At 39.6% G+C, this 18,933-nt stretch overlaps 1 protein-coding gene across 1 annotated transcript; it reads left to right on the top strand.

The window, feature by feature from the left end:
- Positions 1–3,166: 3,166 nt before the first annotated feature.
- LOC130980927 (uncharacterized) lies at positions 3,167–18,184 on the top strand. Its single transcript, XM_057904568.1, has 3 exons — positions 3,167–3,555; positions 17,338–17,845; positions 18,050–18,184. The coding sequence occupies exons 1-3, from the start codon at positions 3,167–3,169 to the stop codon at positions 18,182–18,184; spliced, it is 1,032 nt and encodes a 343-aa protein (XP_057760551.1).
- Positions 18,185–18,933: the final 749 nt, after the last annotated feature.

Genomic DNA, 18,933 nt, shown 5'->3' on the forward strand with positions numbered 1-18,933 from the left:
TGAAGAATGCCCTGGAGAAGAACCAACGTTTGAGCCAACGTTTTACCTCAAACGTTGAGGCAAACGTTGGCTGAAGAAGAAGCTCCTGGAGGGCACGTTTGCGCCAACGTTTGACCTCAAACGTTGAGGCAAATGTTGGCGCCACAAAGAAGAAAAATGGCACTCTTGGAAGGCACGTTTGCGCCAACGTTTGACCTCAAACGTTGACGGCAACCGTTGGCGCCAAAAAGAAGAAAGCAAGAGCTTCTGGGCAGCGACGTTTGAGCCAACGTTTGACCTCAAACATGAGGTCAAACGTTGGCTACATTTTGGCAAGAAGGAGCATGGACGAACACCCCGATTGATGAGCTAATTGAGCCATGTTTGCGCCAACGTTTGACCTCAAACGTTGGGCCAAATGTTGGCCAAAAAGAAGGCATGGGGAGATCCACGTTTGAGCTCACGTTTGACCTCAAACGTTGAGCCAAACGTGGATGACAGCAAGAATGGGCTGCTGCATAATTTCACACAAGCAACGTTTGAGTCAACGTTTGACCTCAAACGTTGGCTCAAACGTGAAAGCTACATGGCCCGGTTCACAAGTGGATTTCTTCCCAATACCAAGAGCAAGCAACAGAGGCCTAATTCAACCCAATTCTATCAAGGCCAAGGCCCAATTGAAGGCTCTAGGACCATGTAAAGAAAGTGTATAAATAGCTTAGGATTTGAAGTTTTAAGGGAGCTTTCGGAATTGTGATTTTTGCTAAGGAGTTTTGAGAGCTTACTGGTCATTTGAGAGAGTTTCTGGGAGGAGAATTGAATTCTCTTCCTCTGGGTTTTATTGTTTTCTTTTCTGCAAAGCTTTACTTGAGTCTTGGGTGTTGAGAATTGAGGAAATTCTGTCTCAATCTCACCTTGAGATCTCTCTCTGTTTTGAGCTACTGCACTTTTGAGAAATTGATATTTGAATTCCTTTATTCCACTGCTTGATCTTTAATTCTCTTGCAACTGTTTTCAGCACTTGGATCTAGGAAGGCAGTGAGATCTAGACATGGCTATCTAGTCTCTTGGGTCCTGAGATCTATTGATTTCCATTTTAATTTCCCTGTTTAATTGCTACATCAAGCTTGTTTTTTTCTTTTTAATCTGAAATCTGGTTGAATTGAATCCATCATCTACTCTTCTGCTTGTTTAATTTTACTTTCCTTATCTACTTTCTGCCATTCCCACATCCCACTTCCCTTTTATTTTTCACGTTATTTATATTTCTTGCACTTTAAGTTTCTGTAATTTACATTACTTGCAATTTAAGATTCAGCTCTTTTTCTTTTTATTCCCTTTAATTTCCTGCAAATCACCCACTCCCCTTTACATTCTATGCAATTTACATTCTGTCAACACAAATTCACACAATTGACACTTGTTTGCTTGACTAATTCGACCACTAAACTAAAATTGCTCAATCCTTCAATCCCTGTGGGATTGACCTCACTCATGTGAGTTATTATTACTTGATGCGACCCGGTGCACTTGCCGGTGAGTTTTGTGTCGGATCATTTTCCGCACATCAAGTTTTTGGTACCGTTGCCGGGGATTGAATAGATTGACAATGATTAAGTGAGGTGGTAGTTTAGATCAAGCACTTTTTCTTTAATTTGAACTAACCTACTAACTGTTTGAATTTTTGCTTAAGCTAACTAAAACTTCATTCTAGCAATAGTGTGAAGTATCACTGGTTGTGTGTTTCTCTTGTCCTGTTTGAAAGTCAGGTACAGGGAGAGCTATTCCTATTCTATCTGAAGCTGATCAGAGGACTCTCAAGAGAATAAGAAGAGCTGAAAGAGGGAAAGGTATCGTTGGAGAGGAAGAATTTGAGGAAGAATATCACGAAATGGAAGGAGATTCATCTAATCCTAATCCACCAGGGGGAGCAGCTAACAACAACAACAATCCACCACAGAGGAGAGTTTTGGCCTCCTACACATTTGCAAACCCCAGAAACTGTGGAAGCAGCATCTTAACTCCCAATGTCAATGCAAACAACTTTGAGCTAAAACCGCAACTCATTACACTTGTCCAGAACAATTGTTCCTATGGAGGAAGCCCATTGGAAGATCCCAATCAGCATTTATCCACCTTCTTAAGGATTTATGACACTGTCAAATCCAATGGCGTGAATCCTAAAACATACAAGCTCCTGTTATTCCCATTTTCATTAAGGGATAAGGCTGCACAATGGCTTGAAACTTTTCCCAAAGGAAGCATCACTAGTTGGGACGATTTGGTGACTAAATTTTTAGCCAAATTCTACCCACCCCAAAGGATCGTCAGGTTGAAAACTGAGGTGCAGACATTCACCCAATTAGATGCCGAATCCTTGTATGAAGCATGGGAGAGATACAAAGCTCTAATCAGAAAGTGTCCCCCATAAATGTTCAATGAATGGGATGTGCTGCAGAATTTCTATGAAGGCTTAACGTTGAAATCTCAAGAGGCATTAGATCACTCTGCTGGAGGTTCATTACAACTGATGAAAACTGCTGAAGAAGCCCAGAATCTTGTGGATATGGTGGCCAACAATCAATACTTCTTTGCTCATCAAAGAACCCGCCAATCATCACAAAGAAAGGGGGTACTAGAACTGGAAGGAGTGGACTCCATTATGGCTCAAAACAAGATGATGCAACAACAAATTCAACAACAGTTTGAACAAATGGCCAAAAGAATCGACAGCCTTCAAGTAGCAGCTGTGAACACAAGCCAACCATCAACTGTATGGGTGCAGAATGAAGAAAGCCAAGAAGAGCAACAACAGGAGCAAGTGTAATACATGCATAACCAAAATTCTGGACAGAATGAAGTTTATGGTGAGACCTACAACCCTTCTTGGAAAAACCACCCCAACCTTAGATGGGGAGATAACCATAACCATAACCAACAGTCATGGCAAAGAAACACAACCCAAAATAACCCAAGGAACAACCAGCAAAACAACAACCAAAATTCGTTCAGAAAACCATAAAACACTTACCCCAACTCTAACCATTATCCAACCTAAAACTAATCCATCAACCAAAATACCTATCATCAACCACCCACATCTCACAACCAACCACAAGCATCTCCAGAATCTCAAAGAATCACTAACCTGGAAACCTTGATAGACAAGCTGTGGAAACATCAAGAAATGACGGCCAAGAATCAAGAAGCTTCCATCAAGAACATGGAAAGACAAATAGGCCAGCTCTCTAAACACTTTGCAACAGAGAGACCATCAAGTTCCCTGCCAAGTGACACAATTCCAAATCCTAAGGAAGAGTGTAAGGCGATACAGTTAAGGAGTGGGAGAACATTGGTGAGCAACAATGACACTACAAGGAAACAAGTGGAGAGCAGCAAAAAGCTAACAAATGCAGAGGAAGCCAATGATCAAGATATGGTGCCAAACAAGAACACAGAGAACCCCAAGGGAGAAGAAGACCAGCCAATCAATACACATAAGAAAGAAGAAGAAGCGATTCAAGGACAACAGAAAAAGGAGAAGAACCTCACCCCTCCACTGCCATATCCACAGAGGTTCAACAAAGAAACCAAAGATCAACACTTCCACAAATTTCTGGAAACTTTCAAGAAGCTGGAAATCAACATTCCCCTGGCTGAGGCATTGGAACAGATGCCCTTATATGCCAAGTTCTTGAAGGAACTCATCAACAAGAAAAGAAGCTGGTGATACGTAAAAATTGGATTTCACGTACAACCGGCAAGTATACCGGGTCGCATCAAGTAATAAGACTCACTAGGAGTGAGGTCGATCCCACGAGGATTGGTAGATTAAGCAACTTTAGTTAAATGGTAGATTTAGTCAAGCGAACATAGTTTTGATTTCATGAGCATTTTGATTTTTGAACATAATTGCAAGAATTTAAATGGCAAAGAATGTAAAGAACTAGAAGATAGAAATAAAATGAAAGTAAATAACTGAAACTTAAATTGCAAGAAACTTAAATGACATCAAAGATAAATGGCAAGGAATTAAAGGGTGCAGAAATTTAAAGAACATAAGAGTAAATAGCAAGAATTAAAGGAACAAAATGTAGATGACAAGAATAATAAATTGACAGATTGTAAAAGGGAATTGGGTTATGGGTAATCAAATAACTAGAAGCAAAAGAAATAAGAAGTAATGGTGGAGAGGATCATTAGGGATCCGAGATGCAAGTTTTCATGAATTGATGTTAGTCAAATCCTTCTCAATCATGGGTGTAGATCCATGGCAAGTGGGTAATTGAATCCCAATCTCTTGGTGATTCAATTTCTCTAAACATAACCAATTGCCACTCTCGTGATCTAATTGTTCATGAGAAGAGATGAAGCTTAAATCTAATCCAGCCACACAATTCCCATAATCTCAACCAAGGAGAGTTACATCTCACATACTAACCGAGGTGTATTGATTAAAGGAATCATGAAAGGATGAACTCTAAACTGAATTATGTGGCTCCTTCCTCAAATTCACCACATAATTCATATAGATTAACCCCTCTCTCGATGGTGGTTGAATCTTTGAAGAACAAGAGTTCCCTCTTTAGATCAACCACTAGAATTGAGGAGGAGAAGATGAGTTCACCAATCCATTCCAACAAGCAGAGCTCTTCCCCCTAATGAAGGTGGGGTTTAGTGAGTCATAGCTCCAATTTCAACAACAATTGCCATAAACCAAAATTAAACTAAGTGCAAAGAAAGATGAAGAAGAATAATGAAATGCTTAAAGCTTAAGAAAATGAAGAAAAGAAGTTCCAAGAAGAACCAAAAAATGCTCTCTGGGTATCCTCCCGGAAGTGCTAAAATAGTTCTCAAAATAAAGTGCTAAGAATCTAAAATTCTAAGTGTCAAAAGTCCTCCCAAAGTACAAACTCAAAATCTATTTATACTAGTCTCAAAACTCTTTCAAAGATCTTCAATTTGGGCTAGCAATGTGGGCTTTCTCATTGTTGAATTCTTGGTTCAATTGAAGAAGTTGCTAGCCTTTGTGAGGAATAGAGGAAGCAAAGCAAGTTGGCAACCATTCTGGCCCATTGAGGGGCGTTGTTGTCAATAACTCTAGGCATAATGCACGTTGGCAATGTGCAAGTGACTTTCCTGGAAGTGAGGTTGGAGACTTGGGCGTTGTTGGCCCAAGTTGTTGCTAACAACTTGCTCTTCTTCTTATTGACTCTTCTCTCATGCCTAATGTAGCCCAGAATTTGAGTGTCATCCTTCTGCTTCAATATGGACTATTATACATCATTGGAAAGCTCTTGATGTCTATTTTCTAATGCCACTGGAATCACCTCAATTGGACTTTCCTAGCTCAAGTTATGCTTCCTCAAAGAAGGTAAGGTTAAGCTGCCAAGTTGTTGCCAAAAACGCACCTTCACTCCCAAGTTGGCAACGCCAACTTTTCTTCTTCTTGCCCAGCTTGCATCATTCTTGCTTCCATGCTTCCTTGTTTCATCACCTATCATCAACAAAGGAAATAGCTTCAAAGTCTTACCAATTCATGCAATAAATTTCATGAGATTCATTCATATTCATTCATGTATGTATTCTCTAAATCATTTGCATGAATTTGGTTAGAATCAACATGTTCCTTGATATTCTCATGCATGAAGATAAAACTCATAAAAGGACTTGTTTATTTAGAGAAAATGAGTGAAAGTAAGCTAAAACCAACTAAACTAACTAACTAATATAGCAAGTATGCACTTGCATCACAACACCAAACTTAAAGTGTTGCTTGTCCTCAAGCAAAATATAAAGGACTTTGTCACAAGAATCTAAGATGTAAGACTTGAATGTTTTTCCAGAGAAGAATTTTTTTCATTGAACATGTCATCCTCATTTGTGTGATCCTTGATTTATTGTAAATAAACATGGCTATTCAATTTTTCAATTAAAATGCTTGCTTCAATACTAAATTGGTTAACTTCACTAGACTTCCTTTTTCTATACCGTAGCACATGATCCTTGAACCATTTTTTTTCGCTTCTTTTTCTTTTCTTCTTTTCTTTTCCTCAATTGAGCTCGAAATCTTGTCTTAAGGCGGCTCTTTAGCATAAGCTTTCAATCAACAATCCCAAACCAGTTGGTTCAAGTTGTTAAGTGTTGAGACACTCTTAAAGATTTACTAACTCAAGCCTCTCTCCTTAACACATTCAATCACAGGCATATAACATTGAAATTTTTGCTTGGATAGTGGTGTCCAGCACCTCTTTGGGTTGCTAAATGTTCTGTTATGGAGCTACTCTTGATGGTGAGTTTTCAATCGATAATCCCGAGTTAGTTAACTCAAGTTATCGGGTGATGAAGCACCCCTCGGATTTACTAGCCCAAGTATGTCTCCTAACATCAATCACCACAGACACATATCCAAACTTTGTCATTGATGCCTAGCCTTTCATTCTTTGTCTTCTGTTTTCTTTATTGTCAAGGTTATTTGTGCTATTACTGATAAAGTCTTTGTGATCCTTAACCAAACTAGTTTTGTATAAGCAAGCATTCTTTTGAGTTCATTGAGCCTTGATTCTTTCACAATAAATGCATGTATGCTAGCACTTTTCTCATGGGACAACATGATTCTTTTTAAGCTAGAATTCTCTCTGTTCTTGCTCAAACTACATCTTTTATTCCATTGACAAGTAAAAGTACTAAAGACAAGCAACCATTCCAAATCTGTGAGTGGTGATGCATAGAATGGGCAACATAAAAGACAATGCTTCAAAAAGAAAATGCATCATAGAAGGTATACCATATTTCAGACATACATCTTCTTTATTTAATAACACATAAAGAAAAACAAAGGAACTTCACCACCTTTAGTCTTCATGTCCCTTTTCCTTTGCTTGATTCTCCTTGCTTTCCTTTGCCCTTTGGATCTTCTTTCTTTTTCTTCCTCAACTCTCCTTGTTGTTTTGTTGTTGAATCCCCCTTTGGATCTTCTTTCTTTTTACTTCTCAGTTCTCCTTGTTGCTTTGTTGTTGAATCCCCCTCTTCTCGCCAAATTCCTGAGCTTATCATTGTCTCCTTTAGCCTCTGTTGATTAAATCTCACCCTTGCAAGTTCCTGCTCTTCAAATATCTTGCGAGCCTCATTAAAGGTTTTAATTTGTGGGTTGAGTAATGGGGGTGTGGAACAAAGGTAACTGAGCTTTTCTTGGGTGCATATATCATAGTCAAGTCTGTCTTTATGCCTGGCTTCCCTGAACATTCTGCTTTCATTGAAATCCTTGTGAAATGTATCATGTCTGGCATCCAACCTATGGAGAAGCTCCCTTTGCTGAGCTTGCTCTTTCCTTAGTTGAGCTTGTTCTTGTATTACTTTCTCCATGGCTTTTCCATATTCAACAGTTGAATTGTTGATGGCTTCATGCATCTTGGCATATTGTTCTTGTTGTAGTTCCATCATGTGTGCTTGGTATTCATTTTGTTGGTTCATCCATTGAACTTGAACTCCTCTTTGTTGATCCATCAATTGCCAAAGGTCCCTTTGTTGCTGAGCTTGTTCCTCTTGGCTTCTTTGAATTTGTGAATATTGCCCAGAAATTCCTTCCAAGGCGGCTTGAAGTTGGTTCATGTTTAAAGTATGGGGTTCTTCCATTTCTTGAGGCTCCTCCTCTTGTCTTACTTCTTTCCTTTTCTTCCTTCTTGCTAAAGGTTGCCTTTCCAATTGGGTTGTGGTGATGAACTCCAACCTTTCTCGGGTAAGAGGTTTCCCAACAGAGACCACATCAGTTTCTTCAAATTCTTCCAGAGGCACTCCAGCTTCTTCACATAGGCGCAGAATAGTACTAGGATATCCTAGCCAGCTGTCCTGTTTGACCTTTTGAGCTATGTCAATGATGTTCTTGGCTATAATGTCTCCAACATTGATTTCCCCTCCTTTCATTATACAATGGATCATTATTGCTCTATTCACGGTTACCTCAGAATTATTTGAAGTGGACATCAATGATCTCCTCACTATGTCATGCCATCCTTTTGCTTGAGGTATGAGATCACCTCTCCGAAGTTTGAGTGGTTGTCCATGTGAATCCAACACCCAATCCGTGCCTATTCTGCATAAGTCACTCACCACATCCACATATCTTGGGTCATTTTCAACCCTTTCTTCATAGCTAGCTCGTTTGAATTGTTTTGCCTTGACCTTTAGCACCCTGTTGATGGTGTCCGGGCTAAAATCAACAGTCACACCTCTTACATAACTCATGTATGGTTCTTCATCATCATATTCTCTTATCTCATTAGTGTAGAACTCATGGATGAGAAGCATGCTCACTTCTTGAGGTTGGTCACAGAGAAGCTCCCATCCCCTTTTTCTGATTATTTTTTGTATCTCAGGATATTCATCTTTTCTTAGCTTGAAAGGTAACTCCGGAACAACATCTTTGCTTGACATCCAACTAAAGATCCGCTCATTGTGTTTGGATTTGAATCTTCTTTCATCAAACGTGTCTTGTCCTTCATCTCCTCTCCTATCCCTTGATGATGAGGCCATTGAAATTCACTTGCAAGGGTTGAATCTTCCACACCAAACTTAGATGAATGCTTGTCCTCAAGCACAAGGAAAATGGTTGTGAATGGGAGAGATATATGACCACAACGTGACTTAGGCAAGCTAGAAAATGATGGTGAGGGGAGGTGGAGTGTTTCGGTTATGTGAGGGGATGTAGTGCTTCATGAGTTTTGTTGGGTAAAGATTAGGCCTAAGGCAAGAATATAGGAAACATGGAATGAGTTGGGGGTGTAGTGTGACTTCGGGTGGTGAAATGAGGTTATGGGGGGTAGAAGAATGAGTGATGAAGAGTGAGGTATGATGAATATGGTTGAAGTATTTAAAGTGAACTTTGGTGGGGATGCATGATTCTAGTGAGTTCCGTGGTGCTATGCATGGCTCTAAGGGTTCGGTCATAGCATGGGGAGCATGCTTCCTTGTGCCCAATGCATGTTGAGTTCACTTCTTTCCAATGCACAAAGTTTAAGACTCATGTGACTCCAATGCATCCGTGACCTCCTTCCAAGATTCCCCATCACTTCTTTCTTTCTTTCCTGCAACAAAATTCCAAAAGCTTGAGATTCTTAAAGTGACATTATTAGCTAACAACTCATGATGATATTCTTATGCAAAATTGACTAAACTAAAATTAAAATTTATGAATTGATTCCCTAATCTATTTTTTCTAGCATTAGTAATGTAAGTAAAGACACCAAACTTAGTTTGTGACTAAGTGTTCTATGGAATTAATTTCAAAGATAGCCACATCAAACTTAGTAATTTACCTACATTATATGCTATTTCAAGTTTTTTTTTTTTTTATAACTAAAATGATGACTGTACTTTCATAGTCTAGCATTTTCGTGTATGTATGGACACCAAACTTAGTTTGTGGTTAAGTGTTGTAGAACACACTTTTGCCATTACTTCAAGATTGGCCACACCAAACTTAGTGCCTTGCATACACCATGTACTAGTCTACTTAATCATTATTGACTACTAAAGTATGAAAATAAAAGACTCCCTGTGCATGGGTTGCCTCCCATGAAGCGCTTTGTTTATTGTCCTTAGCTCGACACTGTAACTTCTTTGCTCATGTTAAGAGTTGCACACTCTCTTCCTTGCTCCAAGGGCCACCAAAATAGTGCTTCACCCTATGTCCATTAGCTGTGAAGGTTTGTTTTGAGGCTTCATCAAGTAATTCGACATAGCCATGAGGTGATACTTTGGTGATGGTGTATGGACCAGTCCATCTAGATCTCAGCTTCCCAGGAAAGATCTTCAATCTTGAATTGAATAACAACACCCTTTGGCCTGGTTCGAATGTTCTTTGAGAGATCCTCTTATCATGCCATCTCTTTGCTCTCTCTTTGTATATTTTGGCATTTTCATATGCCTCCAATCTGAACTCCTCAAGTTCATTGAGTTGTAGCAACCTTTTCTCTCCTGCTGCTTGAGCATCTAAATTCAGAAGTTTGGTGGCCCAAAAGGCCTTATGTTCAAGCTCCACAGGGAGGTGGCATGCCTTTCCATACACCAGCTGAAATGGAGATTTTCCTATGGGTGTCTTGAAGGCTGTCCTATATGCCCAAAGTGCATCATCCAGCTTCCTAACCCAATCCTTTCTTGTTGTTCCCACAGTTTTCTCCAAGATCCTTTTTAGCTCTCTGTTGGCAAGTTCAGGTTGCCCATTGGTTTGTGGGTGATATGGTGTGGCAACTTTGTGAGTAACACCATATTTGTGGAGTAGAGAGTTTAGTTGCTTGTTGCAGAAGTGGCTTCCCCCATCACTTATAAGTCCTTTGGGCACTCCAAATCTAGTGAAGATGTTCTTCTTGAGGAATTGCAAGACCACGTTGGTATCACATGTGGTAGTGGCTATTGCTTCTACCCATTTGGAGACATACTCTACTGCTACCAAGATGTATTTGAATGTGTAAGATGGAGGGAAGGGTCCCATGAAATCTATTCCCCACAGATCAAAGAGTTCCACTTCCAAAATGAACTTTTGAGGCATCTCATTTTTCTTTGATAAACCCCCTGTTCTTTGACATTCATTGCATTGGCTCACAAACTCCCTAGCATCCTTGAAGATTGAAGGCCAGTAGAAACCACTTTGAAGGACCTTTGCAGCTGTTCTTTCCGCTCCAAAATGACCACCATAACTAGAGTTGTGACAATGCCAAAGTATGTCCTTCATCTCACCTTCTGACACACATCTTCTTATCATTCTATCTGGGCATCTTTTGAACAAGAATGGCTCATCCCAGAAGAAGAACTTAGCCTCATGCAGCAGCTTCTTGACTTGTTGTTTTGTGTACTCTTGTGGAATGATTCTTCCCGCCTTGTAGTTGGCCATGTCTGCAAACCAAGGGACATGTTGAATTTGCAAGAGGTGCTCATCTGGAAATTCTTCATTTATTGATGGAAGGTTGTCTTGGCATGCATCTTGTGGTACCCTTGATAAGTGATCAGCAACTTGATTTTCATTGCCCTTTCTATCTTTGATCTCAATGTCAAACTCTTGTAAGAGTAGCACCCATCTGATTAGCCTTGGTTTGGCATCCTGTTTTGACATAAGATACTTAATAGCAGCATGGTCAGTATACACTAAGACTTTAGATCCAATCAAATATTGTCTAAACTTATCAAAAGCATATACCACAGCTAGTAGCTCTTTCTCTGTTGTGGTGTAATTTTTTTGAGCTTCATTCAATACCTTACTTGCATAGTAGATAACATGAAGCTTCTTTTCCTTCCTCTGCCCCAACACAGCTCCAATTGCAAAGTTACTAGCATCACACATGAGTTCAAAAGGTAGTCCCCAACTTGGGGGTGTGATGATTGGTGCTGTGGTGAGCTTAGCCTTTAGAGTTTCAAAAGCATGTTTGCATTCATCATCAAAGATAAAAGGATTGTCTACCACCAGCAAATTGCTTAGTGGCTTTGCTATTTTGGAAAAATCTTTGATGAATCTCCTATAAAATCCAGCATGTCCTAAGAAACTTCTAACGGCTTTCACACTAGTTGGCAAAGGTAGTTTTTCTATAATTTCTACTTTTGCCTTGTCAACTTCTATACCCTTTCTTGAAATTTTGTGACCAAGAACAATGCCTTCGGGTACCATGAAATGGCACTTCTCCCAATTCAAAACTAAATTGGTTTCTTGGCACCTTTTCAAGACTAGGGTAAGATGATGCAAGCAAGTATTGAAGGAATCACCAAAAATAGAGAAATCATCCATAAAGACTTCAATAGATTTTTCTACCATGTCTGAGAAGATTGATAGCATGCATCTTTGAAAGGTAGCTGGAGCATTACACAGTCCAAATGGCATTCTCCTGTATGCAAAGACTCCAAAGGGACAAGTAAAGGAAGTCTTCTCTTGATCCATGGGGTCAACCACTATCTGATTATACCCAGAATATCCATCAAGAAAACAATAATAGGCATGGCCAGCCAACCTTTCAAGCATCTGGTCAATGAAAGGTAGAGGGAAGTGATCTTTTCGTGTGACATCATTCAGCCTCCTATAGTCTATGCACATTCTCCACCCTGTCACTGTTCGTGTTGGAATAAGCTCATTCTTCTCATTAACAATGACAGTCATCCCCCCTTTCTTAGGCACTACTTGCACTGGACTGACCCATGGGCTGTCAGATATAGGGTAGATGATCCCAGCCTTACACAACTTCAGGACTTCCTTTTGAACAACCTCCTTCATTGTGGGATTCAATCTTCTTTGGGGTTGTACCACTGGTTTGGAATTCTCCTCTAAAAGTATCTTGTGCATGCATACAGCAGGGCTTATGCCTTTCAAGTCATCAATGGTCCATCCCAACGCCTCTTTGTGAGCCTTCAAAACCACAAGGAGCTTTTCTTCTTCCTCTGCATTCAATGTGGAATTGATGATCACTGGGAAGCTGTCCTTCTCACCAAGGAATGCATATTTAAGATGAGGGGGTAGTGGTTTTAACTCTTGTTGTGGTGCCTCTTCTTTCGTAGCTTCACTTGGTTCCCCTGATGCTTCCAATTTGTTCTCTTCTTGTCCCTTGATGTTATGAACTTCCTCTTGTTTCATTTGATGGTTTGTGTCAAGCACTTCTTCAACCAAAGAATCTACTACATCAATCTTCATGCAAGTTTCTTTCTCAACAGGGTGTTGCATTGCTTTGAAGACATTTATGGTCATTTGCTCATCATGCACTCTGAAAATCATCTCTCCTTTTTCCACATCAATGATTGTTCTAGTTGTAGCCAAAAAGGGTCTACCAAGAATGACTGAATTGTTTCCCTCTTCATCCATGTCTAGGACCACAAAATCAGCTGGGAATATGAAGTTTCCGACCTTCACCAAGAGGTTCTCAACTACTCCATTTGGTATTTTGATGGATCTGTCAGCAAGTTGGAGTGACATCCTTGTGGGTTTAAGCTCTTCAATCATCATTTTCTTCATCATGGTAAGGGGCATTAGGTTAATGCTTGCTCCCAGATCACAAAGTGACTTGTCAACAGCCATGCTCCCAATCGTGCAGGGTATGAGGAAGCTGCCAGGATCTTTGAGTTTTGGAGGTAACCCTTTTTGAATGATGGCACTACACTCTTGATTGAGAACCACCGTTTCTTTTTCTTGCCAACTTCTCTTCTTGGTGATCAATTCCTTAAGAAACTTTGCATATAATGGCATCTGTTCCAGAGCTTCTGCCAATGGGATGTTGATTTCAAGTTTCTTGAAGATTTCTAAGAACCTTGGGAATTGTTGGTCCTTTGCTCCTTTATGTATCCTAGTTGGGTATGGAAGCTTGGGTACATAGGCTTTTACTCCTTCATTTTTTTTTCTTGTTGTGGATTCACGCTCTCATTGCTAGCATGGTTGCTTCCTTGAGTGGGAAGTTTGCCTTGTGGCTTGACAACCTCTTTGCCTTTGTTAGATGTTGAACCCTTTTCCTCATCCTGCCTTTCCACTTGTATCTCCTCTTTGGGTTTTGTTGCTTCTTTATTCGAACTTTCACCAACTACCTTGCCACTCCTTAACTGCAGAGCTTTACATTCTTCTCTTGGGTTGGGTATTGTGTCACTTGGGAGAACATTGGTTGGTCGCTCAGCTTGTTTGGCTAATTGTCCCACTTGTCTCTCAATGTTCTTCATGATGACCTCATGTTCCTTGTGTCCCTTAGCTAAGGCTTGAGTGGTTTGAGCAAGTGCTTGCAAGGTTGCTTCAAGACTTGCAATTCTGGTCTCATGATGGTCAATTGGGGATATGATGGGGTTTGATGGTTGTTGGAAGTTGTTGGGTGGATTAGTGTGGTAATTCTGTGTGTTGGATGTTGGTGCAGGGAAGTTGTTTTGGTGAGTTTGTGAGTTATTATGAGGGTGTTGATATGTGTTTTGTGTTTTTCTATATTGGTTAGTGTTGGTGGTATGGTGATTTTGGTTATTTGTGTTACGGTTGTGGTTGTGGATGTTGTTCTTTTGCCAATGGTTTTCACCCCACCTTAGATTGGGATGATTTTTCCAAAATGAGTTGTATGTATCACCATGAAATTCATCCTGAGAATTTGAAGTATTCTGCATGTATTGAACTTGTTCTTGTGGTTGTTCAACCGTGGTCCCTTCACCTTGGCTCCATTCAAGTGATGGTTGATTTGTTGTGTTCATTGCTGCAAGTTGCAAACCATCCATTCTCTTTGTTATCATCTCCATTTGTTGTTGGATTTGTTGGTGCATTAACTTGTTTTGTGCCAAGATAGTGTCAACACCTTCAAGCTCCATTACGCCTTTCTTTGGGGCCGGATTATGTTGCCTCTCTGATGAGTAATAATACTAATTATTTACCACAATCTCTATGAGGTCTTGAGCCTCCTCAGCAGTTTTCATCATGTTGAGTGATCCCCCTGATGAGTAGTCTAGTCCCTTCCTTGCTTCTAAGCTTAAGCCTTCATAGAAGTTTTGGAGTTTGACCCAATCACTAAACATATCAGGTGGACATCTTCTCATTAGTGCCTTATATCTTTCCCAGGCTTCATACAATGACTCCCCCTCCATTTGCCTGAAAGTTTGAACCTCTGTCTTCAACTTGATGATTCTTTGAGGTGGGTAGAACTTTGCTAGAAATCTGCCCATCAGGTCATTCCAATCATTGAGGCTTTCCTTGGGGAATGATTCTAGCCATTGAGTGGCTTTATCCCTCAAAGAGAATGGAAATAGTAACAACTTGTAGACATCTGGATGCACTCCATTTGTCTTCACTGTATTGCATATCCTCAGAAAAACAGATAGATGTTGATTTGGGTCTTCAAGAGGTCCCCCTCCATAAGAGCAGTTGTTCTGTACCAAAGTGATGAGCTGAGGTTTCAACTCGAAGTTATTGGCCTGAACTGGAGGAGTGGCAATACTACTCCCACAATGTCTTGGATCAGGGATGGTATAAGAGGATAGCACCCTTCTAGGTGGTCCATCATTGTTGTTGACCCCTCCAGGATTGTGCATCTCATCCTCCATGACTTGATCTTCTCCCTCTAAATCCTCTTCACCAACTATTCCCTTTCCTCTTTCTGCTCTCCTTATCCTTCGGCGGGTTCTCTTGTCCTCAATATTATGTCTATTAGCTCCTGACATACACAAACAAAACCAAAATCACAAGTGAAATATTCTAGAACTAGAATGGAATTGGGGTTAGTGAAACAAAGTATCAAACAGTTAGTAGGCTTAACAAAAACACAAAAAAAAAATGCTCAATCTAAACCACCTTTCACTTAATCATTGTCAATCTAACCAATCCCCGGCAACGGCGCCAAAAACTTGATACGTAAAAATTGGATTTCACGTACAACCGGCAAGTATACCGGGTCGCATCAAGTAATAAGACTCACTAGGAGTGAGGTCGATCCCACGAGGATTGGTAGATTAAGCAACTTTAGTTAAATGGTAGATTTAGTCAAGCGAACATAGTTTTGATTTCATGAGCATTTTGATTTTTGAACATAATTGCAAGAATTTAAATGGCAAAGAATGTAAAGAACTAGAAGATAGAAATAAAATGAAAGTAAATAACTGAAACTTAAATTGCAAGAAACTTAAATGACATCAAAGATAAATGGCAAGGAATTAAAGGGTGCAGAAATTTAAAGAACATAAGAGTAAATAGCAAGAATTAAAGGAACAAAATGTAGATGACAAGAATAATAAATTGACAGAATGTAAAAGGGAATTGGGTTATGGGTAATCAAATAACTAGAAGCAAAAGAAATAAGAAGTAATGGTGGAGAGGATCATTAGGGATCCGAGATGCAAGTTTTCATGAATTGATGTTAGTCAAATCCTTCTCAATCATGGGTGTAGATCCATGGCAAGTGGGTAATTGAATCCCAATCTCTTGGTGATTCAATTTCTCTAAACATAACCAATTGCCACTCTCGTGATCTAATTGTTCATGAGAAGAGATGAAGCTTAAATCTAATCCAGCCACACAATTCCCATAATCTCAACCAAGGAGAGTTACATCTCACATACTAACCGAGGTGTATTGATTAAAGGAATCATGAAAGGATGAACTCTAAACTGAATTATGTGGCTCCTTCCTCAAATTCACCACATAATTCATATAGATTAACCCCTCTCTCGATGGTGGTTGAATCTTTGAAGAACAAGAGTTCCCTCTTTAGATCAACCACTAGAATTGAGGAGGAGAAGATGAGTTCACCAATTCGTTCCAACAAGCAGAGCTCTTCCCCCTAATGAAGGTGGGGTTTAGTGAGTCATAGCTCCAATTTCAACAACAATTGCCATAAACCAAAATTAAACTAAGTGCAAAGAAAGATGAAGAAGAATAATGAAATGCTTAAAGCTTAAGAAAATGAAGAAAAGAAGTTCCAAGAAGAACCAAAAAATGCTCTCCGGGTATCCTCCCGGAAGTGCTAAAATAGTTCTCAAAATAAAGTGCTAAGAGTCTAAAATTCTAAGTGTCAAAAGTCCTCCCAAAGTACAAACTCAAAATCTATTTATACTAGTCTCAAAACTCTTTCAAAGATCTTCAATTTGGGCTAGCAATGTGGGCTTTCTCATTGTTGAATTCTTGGTTCAATTGAAGAAGTTGCTAGCCTTTGTGAGGAATAGAGGAAGCAGAGCAAGTTGGCAACCATTCTGGCCCATTGAGGGGCGTTGTTGTCAATAACTCTAGGCATAATGCACGTTGGCAACGTGCAAGTGACTTTCCTGGAAGTGAGGTTGGAGACTTGGGCGTTGTTGGCCCAAGTTGTTGCTAACAACTTGCTCTTCTTCTTATTGACTCTTCTCTCATGCCTAATGTAGCCCAGAATTTGAGTGTCATCCTTCTGCTTCAATATGGACTATTATACATCATTGGAAAGCTCTTGATGTCTATTTTCTAATGCCACTGAAATCACCTCAATTGGACTTTCCTAGCTCAGGTTATGCTTCCTCAAAGAAGGTAAGGTTAAGCTGCCAAGTTGTTGCCAAAAACGCACCTTCACTCCCAAGTTGGCAACGCCAACTTTTCTTCTTCTTGCCCAGCTTGCATCATTCTTGCTTCCATGCTTCCTTGTTTCATCACCTATCATCAACAAAGGAAATAGCTTCAAAGTCTTACCAATTCATGCAATAAATTTCATGAGATTCATTTATATTCATTCATGTATGTATTCTCTAAATCATTTGCATGAATTTGGTTAGAATCAACATGTTCCTTGATATTCTCATGCATGAAGATAAAACTCATAAAAGGACTTGTTTATTTAGAGAAAATGAGTGAAAGTAAGCTAAAACCAACTAAACTAACTAACTAATATAGCAAGTATGCACTTGCATCAGCTGGCTGGAGAAAGAGACTGTACTTCTCACTGAAGAATGCAGTGCACTCATCAGAAAAGGACTTCCTCCCAAGTTGGAAGATCCAGGGAGTTTCTTCCTACCTTGTTCCATTGGAAGTCTATTTATCGACAAGGGGATGTGTGATTTAGGAGCAAGCATAAATCTGATTCCATCCTCTTTGGTGAAAAAGCTTGGCATAGAGAAGGTGAAACCAATACAGATGTCATTAGAATTGGTGGATCAGTCAATAGTACATCCCAAAGGGGTAATCGAAAACCTTTTAGTTAAGGTTAACAAGTTCATCTATCCTGCGGATTTTGTAATCTTGGAAACAGAAGAAGAAGGAAACAATTCGATTATCTTGGGAAGGCCATTTCTAGCTACTGCCAGAGCCATCATAGATGTAGAGCAAGGAGAACTAACTCTCAGGATGCATGAGGAAAGCATTACTCTGAAAGTTTTTCCAGAGCAAACAACCATCAACACAGTAGAACAAAGGGATGAGCAGGTGCAAAAAGGAGAAGGAATTCAAAAAGAAGCTGGGATAATAAATAAGAAGGGAAAAGTCACAACTCAAGTCAATGTCAAAGAGGAAAGACTAATAAGAAAAAGGAAGAAAAACAAAAAGAGGGCTCACAAAGGGTGGAAGAATAAAAAAATCCCAACTGAAGGATTCTCCAAAGGCGACAAAGTGCAACTGATATATCAACAGCTGGGAACTACGGATCATTACACTGTTAACCAAGTACTCTCTCTTGAGCATGTGGAAATCGAGCACCAAGGGACAAAGAAGAAGCTCACAGTCAGAGGGGACAAGCTGAGGCACTACAGTTATCAACCACCATAAAAGAAGGGTTCAATGTCAAGCTAGTGACAATAAACGAGCGCTCCATGGGAGGCAACCCATGATTTAATTTTCTTGTCTTTAATATTTCAATATAAATAATATTTGTTGCACCAATATGATTTCAGACCTTTGTGGACAAACTTGACAATTATTCATGACATTGGAGGGTATATGATTGAATTCTAAGTTTGGTGTACCCACGGGGTACACTAAACAAATTGCGGGAACAAGTCATGAAAGTCAATGGTCTTTTAAGGTTTGAATATCATGGAGGTCTAACAATGATTATAATTGTTAGAAAGTAATTTAATAAAGCATTCCTTATGAAAGATTTAACCAAGAATAAAGTAGGAACTTCAAAAAAAAAAACAATGGTTTAAGGAAGTGATATCTTGGACCATAGGACCAAACACTAAGTTTGGTGTCACCCTTGACAATGCATGAAGAAATCACGGTTGATCTAGCATAAGGAATGGTAGTTTACATTTTTTTTCCTTTTCTTCGTTCTTTCTTGCCATTATTTAAATATGGTTATTCTTGCTGTCTTGTAGTGATGGTTAGGTGGTCAAGAGAATATTCAATGAAAGGGACAAGGCAAGAAAGGACATAGCATGAGGACAAGAATGCATCACATGCTTCAAGAGGTGGTTCTGCACATCCTTGGGAAGAGTACGTTGAAAACCCTTGAGGAAGCAAACTTTGTCTTTATTCAACTTTGCATGCACACCTTAGATTTACAAGATATCCAC

This window comes from Arachis stenosperma, chromosome 5 (genome assembly GCF_014773155.1).
Source record: "Arachis stenosperma cultivar V10309 chromosome 5, arast.V10309.gnm1.PFL2, whole genome shotgun sequence".
NCBI lineage: Eukaryota > Viridiplantae > Streptophyta > Magnoliopsida > Fabales > Fabaceae > Arachis > Arachis stenosperma.

Coding starts and splice junctions, on each gene's coding strand:
- LOC130980927 (XM_057904568.1), top strand. CDS start 3,167: ATGACGGCCAAGAATCAAGAAGCTTCCATCAAGAACATGGAAAGACAA. Junction 3,556..17,337: donor CCACTGCCATATCCACAGAG/GTTCAACAAAGA, acceptor CACTTGCATCAG/CTGGCTGGAGAAAGAGACTG. Junction 17,846..18,049: donor TAGAACAAAGGGATGAGCAG/GTGCAAAAAGGA, acceptor ATATATCAACAG/CTGGGAACTACGGATCATTA.